The following is a 20,096-nucleotide window of genomic DNA, read 5'->3' as shown; positions in this document are numbered from 1 at the left end:
CCCTAATGTGGGCTACCCGAGGTAGACACTCGTGGAAGGTTTCCACCATGCTATTTTTGTTTGGAACTTGGCCTTCTGAGATAGGAATATGCCTACTTCCCACAGGAAGTGATCATGTAGGGGTGTAGGCACCCCAAGGGTAAGTGGCCCATTAGCTATTACCACACCAACACTCCCGAACACCAGAAGTCAGATTCTATGGACCCAAGAAGAAGGACACCAAAGATCCGCAAAATGCAAGAACAGAGGAGCAGCTACTGACTTGGCCCCAATCCTGCCAGCCTGCCTGCAGTCCTCGGCCACTGCGCCAAAGTCGTCTCACACTGCAACCGCTTCCTAGTTCTGGGGCTGGCACCCTCTCAATAGCCGCTTTAACCAAAAGAGTTTGCACTTTCTGCTGGGGAGGTGTCAGCAGAAGTTGGTTGGAAAGAGATGGGTGTATACTTTGCACACGATCTGCAGAGCACCTGACTGAGGTGATGGCCTACCAACCCGGGGTGAATGGGTGGATTCTGTCTCCCACTATGTGGCTGTGCTCTTGAAAGGACACGCTAAATAGGCTTGGCAGACAGGGAGGAAGGGGTGTGTGGAATGCTAAGTCCACTCACCTTGGCCATGGGGGGAGGAAGACACCTCAGTCGCAAAGCTGCTGGGTACCCTGTGGTGGTGGAACAGGCTGGGAATATAGGGCACCTTGGCCAAAGCTGCGAAAGGAACAGTGGAACTGCTACTGTTGGAAAGGTGGGGCGGAGAGATCCAAGAAGCAAGCTATAGCCCTACTTTTCTTAAACAGGTTGAAAGCTGAGTCAGCCTTGTCCCCCAGTAGGCGAGTACGGTCAAAGGGCATATCCATCAGGGAGGAATTGACATCGTCAGCAAACCCAATGGAGCGTAGCCACACATGGCAGCAAATGGCAACACTGGTGCCAATAGCCGGGTTCATGGACTAAGTGGTGTAAAAAGTCTCCAAAAATTGTGAACTTGGCTGGATCATGACCATCTTGAGTCAGCTGAGAAAGACTAGGGTGAAGGCTATCGGGCAAACCAAGGAGAACGTGTGGGATTACCAACCCAAAAAGCAGCTGGCGTTAACAAAATGGAGGGACAGGACAGTGGCAGAGAACATACATTTTCTGAATGTGTTCACTCTCTTGGATTCAATCTCAGGAGAAGTGGACAGAAACGTATTGGGCCTGGGACAACCTCTGAAGGCCTGCACCACAAGGCTGTCCAGTGAGGGGTGCTGGGAAAGGAAAGCCATTTTGCCAGGAGCAGGGCAATGGCGTCTGGCAACCTGATGACCTGACGACTGACCGGGGGGCTGGAACTAGGTAAATGGGACTGTTTATTTTTAGAATTCCTGCTACTGCACTTGTACTTTCTCCATCATATTCCTAGATGTTGGAATTATCTGCTCTCCTATAGACCATGCTCTCCTTCTTTAAGCTGCTTTAAACTTGGTTATTAGTTGCTGCCTAATCTCTTGCTTTTACCTCTACTTAACTTGAGACCCTTACTGCGCCAGGACACCAGAGTAGAGTAACCGGGATCTACAAGTAATTTTCATTATCACAGAACTTTTATGACATGACTGATTGATCAGACTGTGAGCATTCAACAAAACTGATTGAAGCAGAAAATTAAATTCTGTATCTTAACATATTCAGCTATGGATAGTGGTGAATATACGGCACAGCGCATTCGTTTTCAGTTACTTGAGAGGGCCAAGGTCTGGGGAAAAAGTATATTTTTTGAAGGGGAACGTTAAAGACCAATCCGCAAAAAGAGGCCCTCAATATGACATTCTTTAATCACAGTCCCCTTAAGCAACCAGATTAACTGCAGGTGAGTCAGCACATATCAGTTTTCTGACTTTACCATAAGCACATTTACTTTGGTTCTACACTCAATTATGGATTAGGAGCATTGCTCCGCCTGGGGCCATAGACTGACTAATTTTTGTAGACATGCAGGTATCTCATGTAGATAATGCAGAAATAAGTGTGCCCTAACCATTGTTCTTGTAAGCTCAACCCTGTGGCAAATTTGAAGAAGTGGCGATGTTTCCAGTAGAAGGGAAGCTGCAAATTGATGACCTTGACTATGGACTTAACATGAGGAATGAAAGAGATCCTAAAGCTGAATGAGACTACCAAATTCCTTACTTTTGTCATGGTGGAGTGAGGTGTACTTCAACTGTAGGGACAAACTAGGGACAATTGATCAGAATCGCTCCTCCTAATGCAAACATTAATTTAACCGGAGATTGTGCACGGAGGAGATGACAATGAAATAGCACGGAGGAGGTGACAATAAAATAGCTCAGTGAGGTGAGATTTTTATTGCTGGGTTGTGCCAGTCATTCGCGAGAAGCCGAGAACCATTGATTTGGATAAAAATAATATACATAATTACTTAAAGGCAAAGAGAGGTAGCATGCATAAGCTATTAAAATAAATTCTTCTGATAATGCTACTTACATCAAATAATCAGTGCAGGAACAGATGTTGAAGAAACCTAAATCAAAAAGCTCTATGCTGGCACTGTCATTTTTTTCATATATCTACTCAAATTTTCCAAGTGTCTAACAAAACCGGAATAATGAATAGAAGTAAAGCTTAATGAAGAATTTTTGTTTAAGTTGATATGGCTTTCAGAGTCAGTAATAAGACCTTAAAACGTTTTTTTTTTATTTCAAATCAAAGAAAGAATTATACAAGGACTAAGTGCTTAATATGTTCTATCTGCTTTGTAATTAAGAGAGTAAGAGATGAAATATAAATAAGTGTAGAAGAGCCTTACTTACATTCTGTCACCTAGCTTCAAAAGTTATCAACTTAATTTATATAAGGTACGGGTGTTACAAACCTTTGAAATCTTTAAAGCATTGCGGGATCCTTGCTCTGCCAGATGGTGATGATGACAGAGTATCAAGTATAGAGTACTGAACCTCCGAAGAACGAAATATGTACTAAGCATAAAATGATGTTTTCAGTTGGAGGATTTGGAGACAAGATGGCGATCGAGTAGCGTGCACGGTTCGTAGCTCTTCCCTTAGCCCTCAGCATGTGCTAAACCCGCCAGGAAGAATAGGGGAATGAAAATGGAAAAACAGAATGCAGGACCGGAGATGCTGTTAAACCTGCATTCGAGACTTTTCCCCCTGTGGAACTTTCACTGGACTCTACAGGTAACTGGAGAAGTGGAGAGTCAGACTGTGCTCACAGCTGTTGCGGTTTCATCCGAATCACGAACCATGCTGCATGAATTTGTGCTCCGGATGGGGCATGCCTCCGAAATGATCAAGGCTGCAGCAAAAGAGATATGAAGGGCTGCGGACTTCAGGGCAGACATGCCCAAAAATGGAACGTGGTAGCTTGGGGGCCAAAAAATCTGAACTGCATACCGTCAGGATGATGATGTTCCTAAGCCAGCACAGTTGAGCAGGAAGGATCTAAGTCAAGGAGAGTGGCAATGGGGGCCGCCGACCAAGCGGACTACTGTAGAGTACTTTCCCTCAGCAACAGTGGAGATTGATGTTGGGGTAGAGAGAGCTTTATATGAAAGAAACCAAGAAGGCGCCGCCTGCAGGGAAGCTTGTGAGGGTCACAATGTTCCTTCTGCACTGACTGCTGATCAAGCAGGGGAATGCCTTCAGCTGCTATCCAATGTCACTGGCTAGGAGCTTCAGAAAGGCCTGAAGGAGGTGGCTGAAGTGGCAGCAGACCCAACAAGTAAACAGGGCAGTGCTGGGATTCACTGGAGCTGAGGCATTTCCCTAATGCAGTAGCAGAAACAGTGAGCAAGTACTCTGTTTGGGCTGATGCACCAAAGTGTCTGGAGAAAGCTGAAAAAGAATCAGGGAAAGAACTTTTGGGGCTACAACATCTTATTGCGATGTCTCAAGCCATAGCTAATCCCCTTTCAGCAAAAATGTTCATCGTCTTCTAGCGGCCCCTCAAGCTCAACTTTTAACTATGGACCGACACAGAATCAAGCCCTAAAAAGGGTTAACTGGGCTAGACAACATGGTGGATCTCCCCGAACAGGTTGACAAATTATTTTCTCTCACGGATGGGTCGAACTCTTGTAACTCAAGTACTAGTGATCCAGATAAAGACTTGCCATCTGCAACCTCAGGAGTCTCAGAGGTCTCCAAAATCAGCTAGAGTAGCACACAGGATGAGCCATGTGCGGGTAAACAAAAGAAACGTTGGAGAGGGGAAGGTGGAGTTGAAAGGGGAAAGCACAAGGAAACTGAGTGAAAGAAAAAATAGATCTCCAACAGCCCAAACCCTGAAATGGGATTACGCTGGAAAAAGATAAGTCTATCTAGAAGATGTCTTGCTACATAAAAACTTATTTCCCCGAGAAGATGATCATCAGACCTCTGTGGCTGGAGGGGAATCCTCATTGGGACTTATACAATACTCTGTAAGACAGTTGCAGGAAGAGACTCATGTGCTGATATTAGGGCTTGGATTTCTGCCGTGGAAGAGCACGCCAAGGCGCTGGAACTGGATGTAGGGGAGCTCCAAGGCCAAACTGAACTACTGCAGTCTCAGAAGTCAGATCCAATGTGGAAGATGGAGGATGCTGAAACTAGGCAGTGCAGAAATAATCTGAAATTTATGGAACTTGCAGAAGAAGGGAATAGAAGGCATTGATAGTAGGGCCTTTATGGTAAATCTCCTGAGAGGGGCTTTTCCCAGACTCACTACTTGCATCTGGAAGTTAAACATCCACAAAGATTTCCACTAATGCTCAAAGAAATCATGAGATGGGCAAGTTGATAGAACCAGGGCTATGTTGGTATACTTTCGAAGTTTTCTGTTGCAACCAGCAACTTTTGAAAACTCGCGTTCCGATGCTACGCTCAGTTTCAAGGGGCATTCTTTTTTTGCCCACCCGTATTTTTGTCATGCAACAGTGAAAAGAAGATGGGTTAGGCAGCTTATTAAATCATTCCATGACTTGGGAGGAGTAGCCTTTCTGTTGAATCCAGCTCGCCTGAAGTCAACTTTAAAGGCAAAAACGCAGACATTTTTGTCTGAGAAGAAAGCTTCAGTATTTTCGAAGGATATTTCCCCTGGTGGGAAAGCCTCCTAGAGAAGGAGGGGGGCTATACTGCAGTTAATATGGGTGGCTATAGCGTTCTAGGGGTAGTGTTTGGATATGCGGGGGTGGGACCGGAGAAATGGCGAGAGCTGTGTGTTGTTTTCTCTTCTAAGTTAGGGGTGTAGGTATTTGGATGTGTTTTTGACATCTAGATATTCCCTCAAAATATGGTACCTATGAGCCAAGGGTGTATGTGAAGGGTGGTATCAATAGCCATTACTCAACAGGCCCTGGGGAGTCTGACTGCATCAAGTGGGTGGTGGGAGGCTGGTCTTATGGGAATGAGGCCCGGGCTGATGCCTTGTGGGCCGGGGGATGGATGGAGGGAGTGATGAATGGGTATTGGGAGTAATACGAGGGGAGAGGCATCGGCACACAGGAAATAGAGAGGAAATAATGTTACAAGCCAATCCAAGGGTCTTAGCACATTCGTATCTCTTCTGGAATAAGGAGCATGTGTAAGATACGCATAGGAACAGTTAATATTTGTGGACTGAGTGACAATAGTAAAAGGAGAACGGGGGCTCAAGATCTAAAAATACCTCAGGCGGATATACTCTGCCTACAGGAGGCACATATAGAAGAATCACAAAAACACTTGCTTGAAGCCATTGGCTTTAAACTTGTTGAGTACACAACGCAGTGAGAGGACCAGAGGGGTTGCCATTATGGCTCAGGAAAATATCTGTAGTTTCAATCCCACAAAGGCAGACAGGCTTAGAAGTTGGGCGATTACTGAGTGTAAGCATGCGAATGGCCTTCTCACCTTGGGCTCATGTATGGGTCGGTAGTTGATGATCCGGCAATCTTCGACTTGCTGAACAATGAATTGGCCCTCTGGCCGACTCGAATTGTAATATGTGGAGACTTTAATTTTAACAAGAGTAGGGGCTGGCTAGAGGGAAGGCCAACTGGGTATTCAGGGTGGAAGCCAAAAGTTTTGAATTTGCCTGTTTATCTGAGGAATAACCATGGGCTGTCTGATGCTTGGTATGAGCTTAAAGCGCCAGATCCGGGGTACAATTATTATTCTGCACCTCACAGGTCCATTTGGATTATATTTATTTCATACAGTCTTTTTACAAGGGTCTAAAACAGAAATATTTCCTAGGGTCCTGTCCGACCACAACCTGTTGGTCCTAAAGTTAGCCGGGTTTCAGGTCTATGGCTGTGCACTAGACCTTTGAGTGTGCACTGCTCTCAGATGAAGATTACATTCAGCCTATGAAGGGCTGGATGTCAGATTTTTTTTTTTTTCTTTTTTAGTTTAATCAAGGGAGTGTGGCAGACAGGGCAGTGTGGGATGCCTTTAAGGCCGGAGTACGAGAGGAGACTCAAGTTTTGGCCAAAATCTCCAAAAGGAAGAAAAGTGGCAGCTTAGAGAGCTGTATCGGTCCTTGGATGAGGCTGAATCCCAGCTAATGTTAGCAGTTGCAGAGGGGCATAATATTGAGGGGTCCCAGCGTAAGGTTTCATTAGCCAAGGCAGTGATCAACAATATTTCAGGAAAGAAAGCTGCCAAAAAATATAAGGCTTGGGAAAAGGAGGTTATGACTATAGCGAACGGGTTGGGCACTTCTTGCCAGTCAGAATTAGGGGGAAAAATACTCAGTCTGAAATAAGGGATGCTAACGGAGCCCTAGTCGCCGACCCAGAGGGAATACGGGAGGTATTTTATGAGAAACTTTCTAAAGAAGAAAAGGAGGACGATGACCTAGAAGTGGATATGATATGGTTTTTTTTAGTCAGTCTCCTTTGGCAGACTTAGTGTGGAAGAACAGGAACTATTGAAGCCAACACCCCCCCCTTACCCCTCCCTTTCCCTTCCTCCTCCCCGCGTCGCTGGAAGAAGTACAAGCTGCCATAAAGAATCATCCCTTGGGGAAATCGCTAGGAGGGATAAGATCCCGCTAGAGCTTAACAAGACTATTCTATCACAACTAGAAACAGATCTGCAAGATACACTTTTGCAGATACAAAAGGGTCAACCTGCCCCAGACTGATGGTCAATGGGAAACAACTGTTTTCCCAAAAAAAGGTAAACCACCCCAAGAGCCTGGGTCATATAGACCGATAATTATTAATAGTGACACAAAGTGGGCAGTCAGGGGAAATCCAAATTCAAAGAGGCAACAGGCAGGGGTGTCACTGTTCTCCCCTTTGTTCTTTACACTTTATATTAATTCCCTGATATGGAACCTTGACCTGACCCCCCTGATAGCACTCATTCAAATTCATGGCTGGGACACTAAAGTGCTTGCTTATGCGGATAATGTGGCGATAGTTACACCTAGCCCCGCAATGGCTTTAACAGAAATTGAAAAGGAGGCCCAGGCGTTTGAGCAAATAGCTGAGAATCGTCCAATCAAAATAAAACACAGATAGTATGCAAGAGCCACTTACAGTTTAAGGATGGTAGGGTAGTTGAGAAAGCTTTGTACTTAGGAGTTAGTATGGTGTCTGAGTTGGATCAACTGGTTAATATCAATCTAACCTCCGTTATGCGGAAGGCAGATGCAGATCTCTATAGGATGGACTATGTGAATAATGTTACAAAGATGATTTTCTTTTTAACCTTTTTTCAAGTGTTGTATTTTTTCAGGGCCATCCCTTTGGAATTTAATAATTGATGATTCAAGGCCATAAACAACACAATTATACGTTTCAGTTGGGAGCATTCGAAAACCAGGAGGGCACTTACATTTTTTACTCTCCCTAGAGATACAGGTGGTTGGGCCGTACCAGATTTGATACTGTTTTACTGGGCAGCGGCTCTCCAGTATATGTGTTAACTCTTCAGGGACCCAGGGATAGACAGATGGGTGGGCGAAATGCCTCCTATTGTCGACCTGTTACTCAGGAAATAAACCAGGGGATGTCTCTAGTGATAAGCTGAACCCAGTTACTTACAAAATGTTTGGTCTAAAACCTTAAAGATTTGGAATTCACACCATAAAAAGCTGGGGTTACGGCGCTTTTATTATACCTCATTACAAAGCAATCAGTCACTTCCAGATACTTTCCAGGGTTCAATTGTGATGGGCTGAAAGGAATGAAGAGATTGGGTGTTTTTTTTTTTTTTACCCAAGCTAGTATAATTTGAAGAACTATGGGCTAAATTTGATGTCTCCCAGTGAGATTTTTTTTATAAAGTATTTACAGATTTTAGTTTTTTTTTTAAATGATTTTTCTTTTAATTCGGGGGGGGGAGGTATGGGGGCTGGGATTCTCAAAGACAGAGTTGTTGGATGGGATGGTCAGCCAACTGTATAAAGATCTGAATGCCCTGTCACTGGATGATCTTGAAGCACTATCTGAAAATGGCAGAAGTTGGGGACTGTAGATTTTTCTTCCTTAGAATCACTTGAGTTAGGTTGTACTATGTTGCTCTCGTCCATCTACAAGCCCAACACTATAAAACTGTTTATGATTTATATTACACGCTCAGGAAAACTATTACATGGGGAGGGACCGTGGTGTTGTATGCCCATGCTAGGAACTTCATGAGGTGGACCCAACTCATGTTTTGTTGTTGTCCCCAACTGAAACCACTGCGAAGCGAGATTATCAAAATGTGTTATTCTTGTTTAAGAATTAAACTTGCCTTAACTCCTCAGTTCATTTTATTTGGGTGTACACAGCAAAGTGGATGCTGGCCAAGCTCAGGGGTTTACATTTATAGCTATGGTGATGGTCCGCTTATGCATCACTTCGTACGTCACTCTTCTTTTTAACAATGGTTTGCTCAACTTTTATTAGTATTCAATTTAGAAATGGCTTTATATTTATATAAAAAAATAAAAAAAATTAAAAGTAAAAAAGCCAACCTAAAGGGGAAGCGTATATGGGCACCCTTGCTAGACTGGCATGGTGGTCAATCCGAGGATTCATCCTACCATTATAGACTCTGCTAGTTAGATGGGTAAAAGCCTGGTTCAGTGCACTGGGATCCCCAATTGCCAGTATTCAAGATATAGCCTATGTCTGTTTAAAACCAAGTACCTTTGGATGGGTGTTTACCGAATACCTTGGTTTTGAAAACTGTCTGTACACTCCATGTGCACTTTAAGATCTAGAGGTATTTACTGTTATTCCGCTAGGGGATTTGTTAGACATTGTATACGTGATTGTGATTTTTTTTTTTAATTATTTGTTTTTTGTTAATCATGATGACATGAGAATTCCTTGTAACAGAGTATTTCTAAATTCCTTGCTAATGTATGAAGCATCCTTGAATTCCCCATTGTTGTAGTGTGTATTTTTAGTTTGTTGGAGGCTATTTTCTGATCTCTCTTAGTGGTACACTCTTCTTGTATTGCTTTTATGTTTAAAAACTGCAATAAAAATAAAAGTATGTGTCCTATCTTCAGTCATCTTTCAGGTGTTACTTGGGAATTTCGTTTGGAGGACATATTTGTAGATTTGTTGCATGAAAGCAGTGGATAGAAATTAAGTTATTAACACGACATCCTGGAAGATAAACATTTTAACTAAGGAAAAGTAATAACATTTTCACAGATCACAAAGTTTTAATCTGCTGCCTCCATCAAATATGGCTTACCAACCACCGGCCATTGTTTGAAGGATGGTAGAAAGACTGAATGCTATTGAACAATCCAGTCAAGTGCTTCTGTACAGTCTTACTTGGCCCGCCCTGCAGGAAACAAAAGACGAAAAGGCTAATAAATATGTGCACATTAAGCTGGCAAAATGCATGTAAAATTAAGATTAACTAAAAGTGCATTCTGAAATATTAACCAGATGTGAACCGGCAAACTTTATTATAACTGGAAATGTGGTCTGTATGCGCATACCCTTACCTAGTATAAATGTACACCTGAATACACCAACTAATACAATATTTATTAATTTGGCTTAAACCTTGGATGAGATCAGAACCAAACTGATGGGCGTGATATGGGATTGGTTAAAAGCCCACAGAGAGATTCCACCAGGGACAGAGCGCTTTGCACGGTCGATCCTAAAAATATTAGTTAGCTTCACTTGTAAATATCGACCTTATACATTGTTATCTATGTCCTTTCATATGTAACATTATTCTGTCATTCTCACTCATCCCAATGGCCCAAACCACTAGGGGTCCTGTCATGGCTAACTGCGGCACTGATAAGAGGAAAATAGGAGTGGGCACCCCTTAATATCTACACACTACACAAGGCTGCTTGGCATGTCTGTCAAGCCAGCAACTACTTCAGGAGGCATGACCTAGATGTACCCCTCCTCTCACTACATAGCTGCACAACGGGTCCCATAAATCTTTAGTACAGGAGCACACAAGGTAGAATTAGCAAGCTTGTGTTGCTGATATTACTACAGACTAGTACGTCAGAAAGCAACTCTTTGGGAAAAATGAAGGCCACTGCACAGAACTACGTAAACAGGGGTGACAAATCCCTTATGTAGTCCAAGAGTACCGTTATCAATAATTTCTGATACTATAGTGAATATCTCATGCCAATAAGGTAAAACCATAGGGCACATCCAGGACACATGAAAAAATGTGTTCCGGGATGTTGGCACCAAACTCAGGTCGGAGCCACAGGCAGCCTATAGGTCAGCAATCTTCCTGGATAGATGTATACCCTATGAAGAAATTTAAAATATTGCAATCTGTGACAAATACTCAAAGAGAAAGCACGACCATCTTGATGAGGGCTATACATCCAGCAATGAGTAGTAGTACCACACTCAATCTATTTACCTTTTTCTGTAATGTGGGAATGGCTCGCCCATAATTGTTCATATGTACTATCCTCAGACTCCAATGCAACTGTATCACAGGATACTGGACTAGTTGTTCCCACCATTGCAGAGTGAGAAACATCTGGTTTAGTACTCTTCTAAGACAATATTACTTTTTCCACAGTTAAAATGGAGGCCAGCATATCATCCTAACGTCCTAATATTGTGGATAATGGGGGATAATTTGTGATTGGAGTTTATAACATAAAGGAGAATATCATCTATGTACAGGCACCCCAGCCTACAGTCCACACCTGCTATAGTGTACTCCGAGAACACTCACCAAGGGGTTTAGGCATATAGCAATTAATAGCGGAAATAAAGGATAGCACTGTCTAGTTCCTCTAGACATTTGTATTGAGTTTGACACACTGCCACTGACCCTCATAAGTGTGTTGGGAATTGTATAAAGAACATATTTACATGTATTGAAATTAATAATGAAGCCTGTACAGTATCACTAATATCAAGTCCCATTTTAGAATGTCACTCATCTTCTCAGCGTCCAAGAACACTGCCACCCCAGATAAATTCCTCTGTGCCAGACGTTCAGCATTCTGATTGGATGATCCATGTATTCTGATTATCACCCACTCTTTTGAAGTGGTCCAGTTTAGATGTCAACTTTAGCATTGATTGATTTATCTTACGCTGACCCTCATTGCTAGAAAGATAATACAGGTGCTTGTTTTTTCTGCAATCAGCTGCCCCTAATGTGGTATTAGCACCCTCCCTCAATATCCAGTATTGGACGGCTTATTGGGATGCTTCTGCTCAAACAGTAGTTTGTCCAGGCGTCTCTCCCTGCCTCCCTTTCCCAATATAATGTCTGGTGTAGCATTAACCCCTTCTGTGCCTTGGACGAGATGATCTCGTCCAAGGCTACAGTTCCCCTGTGCCTTGGACGAGATCATCTCGTCCTAGGCACAGGGGAACTTGGGGGCGCGCTAGCGCGCCCCCCGAGCACCCCCCGTCCCCCCCCAAGTCGGGATGGAAGGGGAAGACCTTCCCCTTCCACCCCTGACCCCCCCCCACCCCCCCCTGTGACGTCAGAGCGCGAGCGCGCGCTGATTTGTCACAGGGGCCTCCCTAGTCGCGCTGGAAGCTCTGCTTCCAACGCGATTGAAAAAGAAATGCAAAAGCATTTATTTTTCAATCACTTGGGAGGCCCGGAGGGGCTTCAAAGGGAAGGAAAAGTATTTCCTTCCCTTTGAAGTCCCTCCGAGGGTTTCAAAAGCCGGATTGCTTGCAATCCGGCTTTTGAAACCCCACTAGACACCAGGGATTTTTTTTTTTTTATTGAAACACACAAAAGGGAGCGACCCCTTGGGCAAGGGTCGCTCCCAGGGGGGGGATTTTTTTGAGAAGGCCTTTTCTGCCCCCCCTGGGGGCAGAAACCTCTAGGCACCAGGGACCATTTTTTTATTTTTTTTATTTTTATGTTTCATTTCTTTTTTTTTTTGGTGGGGAGCGACCCCTTAGGCAAGGGTCGCTCCCCAGGGGGGCAAATTGTATTGAGGCCATTTCTGCCCCCCTTGGGTGCAGATTGGCAGATTTTAGGTCAATCTGCCCCCAAGGGGGCAGAAACCACTAGGCACCGGGGATTTGTTTTTTGGGGCCAATGTCACGCAGGGGGGAGCGACCCCGTAGGCAAGGGTCGCTCCCAGGGGGTGGGGCCTGGGGGGGGGGGAATTTATTTTAGGCCATTTCTGCCCCCGCTGGGGGCAGATCGGCCTATTATTAGGCCGAACTGCCCCCAGGGGGGGGGCGGAACCCTCAGGGCACCAGGGCAAATTTTTTTGTTCTGTTTTTTTTTTTGTTTGTTAGTTTTTTTCGAGATGGGGAGCGACCCATCAGGCAAGGGTCGCTCCCCTGGGGGGCAAATTGTATTTAGGCCATTTCTGCCCCCCTTGGGGGCAGATTGGCCGATTTTAGGTCAATCTGCCCCCAAGGGGGCAGAAACCACTAGGCACCGGGGATTAGATTTTTGGCGCCAATGTCACGCAGGGGGAGCGACCCCGTAGGCAAGGGTCGCTCCCGGGGGGGTGGGGGCTGGGGGGGGGGAATTTATTTTAGGCCATTTCTGCCCCCCCTGGGGGCAGATCGGCCTATTACTAGGCCGAACTGCCCCCACGGGGGGGGGGAACCCTCAGGGCACCAGGGCAAATTTTTTTGTTGTGTTTTTTTTGTTGTTTTTTTTTTTTTTTTTCGAGATGGGGAGCGACCCATCAGGCAAGGGTCGCTCCCCTGGGGGGCAAATTGTATTTAGGCCATTTCTGCCCCCCTTGGGGGCAGATTGGCCGATTTTAGGTCAATCAGCCCCCAAGGGGGCAGAAACCACTAGGCACCTGGGATTTGTTTTTTGGCGCCAATGTCACGCAGGGGGAGCGACCCCGTAGGCAAGGGTCGCTCCCGGGGGGGGGTGGGGGCTTGGGGGGGGCAAATTTATTTTAGGGCATTTCTGCCCCCCCCCTCCCGGGGCCGGCTGAGCTAGAGGCCAAACTCCACAGGTAGGCACTTTGCAAAAAACACCTCTGTTTTCTGTGAAAAAATATGTTCTGTCCACGTTGTGTTTTGGGCCATTTCCTTTCGTGGGCGCTAGGCCTACCCACAGAAGTGAGGTACCATTTTTATTGAGAGACTTAGGGGAACGCTGGGTGGAAGGAAATTTGTGGCTCCTCTCAGATTCCAGAACTTTCTGCCACAGAAATGTGAGGAACATGTGTTTTTTTAGCCACATTTTGAGGTTTGGCAAAGGATTCTGGGTAACAGAACCTGGTCCGAGCCCCGCAAGTCACCCCATCTTGGATTCCCCTAGGTCTCTAGTTTTCAGAAATGCACAGGTTTGGTAGGTTTCCCTAGGTGCCGGGTGAGCTACAGGCCAAAATCCACAGGTAGGCACTGTTTTCTTTCAAAAAATGGGATGTGTCCACGTTGCGTTTTGGGGCGTCTCCTGTTGCGGGCGCTAGGCCTACCCACGCAAGTGAGGTATCATTTTTATCGGGAGACTTGGGGGAACGCTGGGTGGAAGGAAATTTGTAGCTCCTCTCAGATTCCAGAACTTTCTGCCACAAAAATGTGAGGAGCATGTGTTTTTTTAGCCAAATTTTGAGGTTTGCAAAGGATTCTGGGTAACAGAACCTGGTCCGAGCCCCGCAAGTCACCCCTCCTTGGATTCCCCTAGGTCTCTAGTTTTCAGAAATGCACAGGTTTGGTAGGTTTCCCTAGGTGCCGGCTGAACTAGAGGCCAAAATCTACAGGTAGGCACTTCGCAAAAAACACCTCTGTTTTTTTCCAAAATTTAGGATGTGTCCACGTTGCGCTTTGGGGTGTTTCCTGTCGCCGGCGCTAGGCCTACCCACGCAAGTGAGGTATCATTTTTATCGGGAGACTTGGGGGAACGCTGGGTGGAAGGAAATTTGTAGCTCCTCTCAGATTCCAGAACTTTCTGCCACAGAAATGTGAGGAACATGTGTTTTTTTAGCCAAATTTTGAGGTTTGCAAAGGATTCTGGGTAACAGAACCTGGTCCGAGCCCCGCAAGTCACCCCTCCTTGGATTCCCCTAGGTCTCTAGTTTTCAGAAATGCACAGGTTTGGTAGGTTTCCCTAGGTGCCGGCTGAGCTAGAGGCCAAAGTCTACAGGTAGGCACTTCGCAAAAAACACCTCTGTTTTCTCCCAAAATTTAGGATGTGTCCACGTTGCGCTTTGGGGTGTTTCCTGTCACCGGCGCTAGGCCTACCCACGCAAGTGAGGTATCATTTTTATCGGGAGACTTGGGGGAACGCTGGGTGGAAGGAAATTTGTAGCTCCTCTCAGATTCCAGAACTTTCTGCCACAGAAATGTGAGGGACATGTGTTTTTTTAGCCAAATTTTGAGGTTTGCAAAGGATTCTGGGTAACAGAACCTGGTCCGAGCCCCACAAGTCACCCCTCCTTGGATTCCCCTAGGTCTCTAGTTTTCAGAAATGCACAGGTTTGGTAGGTTTCCCTAGGTGCCGGCTGAGCTAGAGGCCAAAATCTACAGGTAGGCACTTCGCAAAAAACACCTCTGTTTTTTTCCAAAATTTAGGATGTGTCCACGTTGCGCTTTGGAGTGTTTCCTGTCGCCGGCGCTAGGCCTACCCACGCAAGTGAGGTATCATTTTTATCGGGAGACTTGGGGGAACGCTGGGTGGAAGGAAATTTGTAGCTCCTCTCAGATTCCAGAACTTTCTGCCACAGAAATGTGAGGAACATGTGTTTTTTTAGCCAAATTTTGAGGTTTGCAAAGGATTCTGGGTAACAGAACCTGGTCCGAGCCCCGCAAGTCACCCCTCCTTGGATTCCCCTAGGTCTCTAGTTTTCAGAAATGCACAGGTTTGGTAGGTTTCCCTAGGTGCCGGCTGAGCTAGAGGCCAAAATCTACGGGTAGGCACTTCGCAAAAAACACCTCTGTTTTTTTCCAAAATTTAGGATGTGTCCACGTTGCGCTTTGGGGTGTTTCCTGTCGCCGGCGCTAGGCCTACCCACGCAAGTGAGGTATCATTTTTATCGGGAGACTTGGGGGAACGCTGGGTGGAAGGAAATTTGTAGCTCCTCTCAGATTCCAGAACTTTCTGCCACAGAAATGTGAGGAACGTGTTTTTTGAGCCAAATTTTGAGGTTTGCAAAGGATTCTGGGTAACAGAACCTGGTCCGAGCCCCGCAAGTCACCCCTCCTTGGATTCCCCTAGGTCTCTAGTTTTCAGAAATGCACAGGTTTGGTAGGTTTCCCTAGGTGCCGGCTGAGCTAGAGGCCAAAATCTACAGGTAGGCACTTCGCAAAAAACACCTCTGTTTTTTTCCAAAATTTAGGATGTGTCCATGTTGCGCTTTGGGGTGTTTCCTGTCGCCGGCGCTAGGCCTACCCACGCAAGTGAAGTATAATTTTTATCGGGAGACTTGGGGGAACGCTGGGTGGAAGGAAATTTGTAGCTCCTCTCAGATTCCAGAACTTTCTGCCACAGAAATGTGAGGAACATGTGTTTTTTTAGCCAAATTTTGAGGTTTGCAAAGGATTCTGGGTAACAGAACCTGGTCCGAGCCCCGCAAGTCACCCCTCCTTGGATTCCCCTAGGTCTCTAGTTTTCAGAAATGCACAGGTTTGGTAGGTTTCCCTAGGTGCCGGCTGAGCTAGAGGCCAAAATCTACAGGTAGGCACTTCGCAAAAAACACCTCTGTTTTCTCCCCAAATTTTGGATGTGTCCACGTTGCGCTTTGGGGCGTTAGGCCTACCCACACAAGTGAGGTATCATTTTTATCGGGAGACTTGGGGGAACATAGATTAGCAAAACAAGTGCTATTGCCTCTGGTCTTTCTCTACATTTTTTCCTTCCAAATATAGGAGAGTGTGTAAAAAAGACATCTATTTGAGAAATTCCCTATAATTCACATGCTTGTATGGTCACCCCGGAATTCAGAGATGTGCAAATAACCACTGCTCCTCAGCACCTTACCTTGTGCCCTTTTTGGAAATGCAAAGGTTTTCTTGATAGCAATTTTTTACTCTTTATATTTCAGCAAATGAATTGCTGTATACCCGGTATAGAATGAAAACGCACTGCAGGGTGCAGCTCATTTATTGGCTTTGGGTTCCTCGGGTTCTTGATGAACCTACAAGCCCTATATATCCCCGCAACCAGAGGAGTCCAGCAGACGTAACAGTATATTGCTTTCCATAATCTGACATTGCAGGGAAAAGTTACAGAGTAAAAAGTAGAGAAAAATTGATGTTTTTTTCACCTCAATTTCAATATTTTTCTTTTTCAGCTGTTATTTTCTGTAGGAAACCCTTGTAGGATCTACACAATGACCCCTTGCTGAATTCAGAATTTTGTCTACTTTTCAGAAATGGTTAGGTTTCTGGGATCCAGCATTGGTTTCATGCCCATTCCTGTCACTGACTGGAAGGAGGCTGAAAGCACAAAAAATTGCAAAAATGGGGTATGCCCCAGTAAAATGCCAAAATTGTGTTGAAAAATTGGGTTTTCTGATTCAAGTCTGCCTGTTCCTGAAAGCTAGGAAGCTGCTGAGTTTAGCACTGCAAACCCTTTGTTGATGCCATTTTCAGGGGGAAATCCACAAGCCTTCTTCTGCAGCCACTTTTTCCAATTTTTTTTGAAAAAAACGAAATTTTCACTGTATTTTGGCCAATTTCTTGGCCTCCTTCAAGGGAACCCACAAAGTCTGGGTACCTCTAGAATCCCTAGGATGTTGGAAAAAAAGGACGCAAATTTGGCTTGGTTAGCTTATGTGGACAAAAAGTTATGAGGGCCTAAGCGCGAACTGCCCCAAATAGGCAAAAAAAGGCCTGGCACAGGAGGGGGAAAAGGCCTGGCAGCGAAGGGGTTAAAGGACTTCAAACCACAATTGTTTTTGTTAGGGCAATTCAAGTTAGTGTTCTTTATCAGGCAGCCAAAATTAATAGGGAGCTAATGAAGGTCTGGACCCAGGCGAGAGCATGAACGCATGTTCCAGGGGCCTGACGTAAAGTGAAAAGTTGCAGTTTCTTGCATTACTATCTCCAGACGTCTCCAGACCTCAGTTCAGTACTGCCATTAACAACCAAGGAGCACAGCACTTCTCAAGGTGAAGCATGAGATGAGAGCAGTTTCTTCAAAATATTCCTCATAGAAACAGATAACAACCACATTGTCAGACAGCACCACAGACCCTTGAGAAGAACAGGGGTCCATCACACCTGAGTGTGATCCACAAATTGTAAGTAGATAGCTGGTGGCATTTCCAGGCAGAATTTTTAAAAGGGAGGGCTGGTTTCAGTTTTAGAGATCTATAATGGGGCAAGTTCTCTGCCTTTTTAATCTTACAATGTAGAAAGATATCAGTATTCCAGCCCCTTTCAGGAAGCAGGATGAGATGTATCGCTCATAAAGGCAGATGGCTCAATACCTTCTGCAGAAGCTCTAGAGATGATGTCTTGAGCAGAAAATGCCAGAGAGAAAGGGGGATTCCTGAAATGGCAACGAGGGCAGACCTGTCCTCAAAAACGATCAACAGAGCTTCCTGGCCTTTGTAGGGGCCACTGAGGAGACTCCTCTTTGACTGCTGACTGTTCTTTGAAGACGGGAAAGTACCTGCTAATGGTGTGGATCAAATGTTTCCCTAATTTGATACAACTGAAATGATTTCACTAGCTGGATGAAAAGAATGGTCTCAATAGCACCAGATAGACTGTGACAGTGCCCACCTTGTGCTGCTAGAGGAACACATCAGTCAAGGGTTCAAAAATGTTTTCCCATCAAAGGAAGTTTTAAGGTAGGCTTAAGGTCCCCACATTTCAGCAATAAATGCTGGTGCACAGAGAGGCTGGAGTTCACAGACCTGAAGACAGCATTGTGAGGTACTATAGCCTAGGATATCAGCACTTTTTGTTACAGATGCAGCCCCTTAAACCAGCTATAAAGTTGGATTGGCCTCTCTCAGGAAGAAACTGATGCAATGGTACATTTTCTTGCCATATTTCTTGAGACAAGTCATTTGACATCCTAATGGATGTGGTAGGACTACACCAGGCTCTTCAGGGAAGTGGCAATTGCCACAACCAATTGAACTGGGTGGCTCTCAAAGACAAAGAAATAAAATGAAATGACTGCCCTAATAAGCCCAGTACCTCTTATCTACAACTTTGAGACTGTTCACCACCGTGCCCAACAAAATAGAGAGAGGACAGCTTAGAACCACTATGCACAGGTGAATAGAAGGGTTGGATTTAACAGTATTAACTAAGGGCTTGATTTAGAGTTTAAAATGCACTACTCACCCACAGGGTCTCAAGCGATGCTGTTACATATTAGAGAAACTGGAGATCCGCAAGAGGGAACAACATTTAAACATGTGGAAATTACTGTGATGCAAACAAGTTATTTACCTTTGGTAAAGGATTATCTGGAAGAGACAGGATCTAGCCGCAGATTCCTTACTTTAGCATCTTCCCCAGGCGTAAGCCTGGATCTGGAAATGTTTTTACCACAGCACATCTTTGCGCGACTCCGAATTGATGTTGTCCACCGGATGTGACGTCAGTGGAGTCTATATATCACCTACCGCTGGGCCAATATCAGTTCCTTTCGTGACTATTTTCTGTATAAGTGGAGCCACATATAGAAACTGCCTATGTGCTAGAACAAAAAACAACCCTGTTTCAAATAATCACCAAATTCTTAATTCAAGGTGTACTTTTTCATAATGAAATCTGAGACCAAAAAGGACTCAGTTTGCAGGGCAGGGAGGATCATAAGGAATTTGCGGCTGGATCCTGTCTGTACCATATAATGCGTTACCAAAGGTAAGTAACTTGTTCATCCGCTACAGACATCAAGGCACAGATGCCTTACTTTAGAGTCAGATATCAAAGTCATAGTAACCCGGAGGAGGGACCGCAAACTGAAACCTTAAAAAAGAACAGAAGAAAAAGACCGGACAATCATAATAATTAAGGTGAGTAAAGATATACTCTGCAACATCAAAACCTGTGGAAGTAACCAGAGTTAAATAAAACCATAAAACATGAGATACGCTCATCCATGTTAGTTTGTCAAATGTGTGTCATAAGTGACCCAAGAATATGGGGAGTCTCTAACCAGAAAAAAAAACAGTCTAGTACAAGAGAAGTAGACTGTGCGTTTTTAAGAATACCTATAAGGAAAAACACACTCTTTACTAAAGGAACCGTGTAAAGGACCACAGTAAGAAAAAGTCATAAAAATTTTAAGAGCATGATAGCTTCACACATGTTTAAGACCATTAAAAATCTGTCCTTAAAACCAGTTTACAACAATTCAAAAAGACCAGGCATTCATAATAGTGTAAGTGAGTCCTAACAAATTTCACTGCATAAGACTTGTGGGAGGAACCACATATGAGGAATCACAAACGTTCAAAAACATGGAATAAAGAAAATACATGTTAACATGACCAATCGGGTGTTAGAGGTGAACTAACAGAATGAATATTAAACTACTGGGATGTGAACCCATGCACAAACACCCCATCAGTACTGTGGCAAGGACCACAGCAATGACATTATAAAGAAAACATAAGTAAGAAACACAACCCACAACCGTAGGACAGTAATGCCAAATGAGGTAGTGAATATAAATCTATTTGTTCTTACATGTAGACTGAAACTGCGTGTTCTAACCTGTTGAAACACAGAGCAGCAGAGCATGCTATTGA

At 44.7% G+C, this 20,096-nt stretch overlaps 1 protein-coding gene across 1 annotated transcript in view; it reads right to left on the bottom strand.

The window, feature by feature from the left end:
- PSME4 (proteasome activator subunit 4) overlaps nucleotides 1–20,096 on the bottom strand; it is a 1,396,200-nt gene that overhangs the window by 1,214,913 nt on the left and 161,191 nt on the right. The window contains exon 9 of the mRNA XM_069234194.1: nucleotides 9,680–9,772. Within this exon, the coding sequence (XP_069090295.1) occupies nucleotides 9,680–9,772 (93 nt within the window). The remainder of the gene's footprint in view (nucleotides 1–9,679; nucleotides 9,773–20,096) is intronic.

Source organism: Pleurodeles waltl, chromosome 5, assembly GCF_031143425.1.
Source record: "Pleurodeles waltl isolate 20211129_DDA chromosome 5, aPleWal1.hap1.20221129, whole genome shotgun sequence".
Lineage (NCBI taxonomy): Eukaryota > Metazoa > Chordata > Amphibia > Caudata > Salamandridae > Pleurodeles > Pleurodeles waltl.
This window is presented reverse-complemented; position numbering and strand designations above follow the sequence as displayed.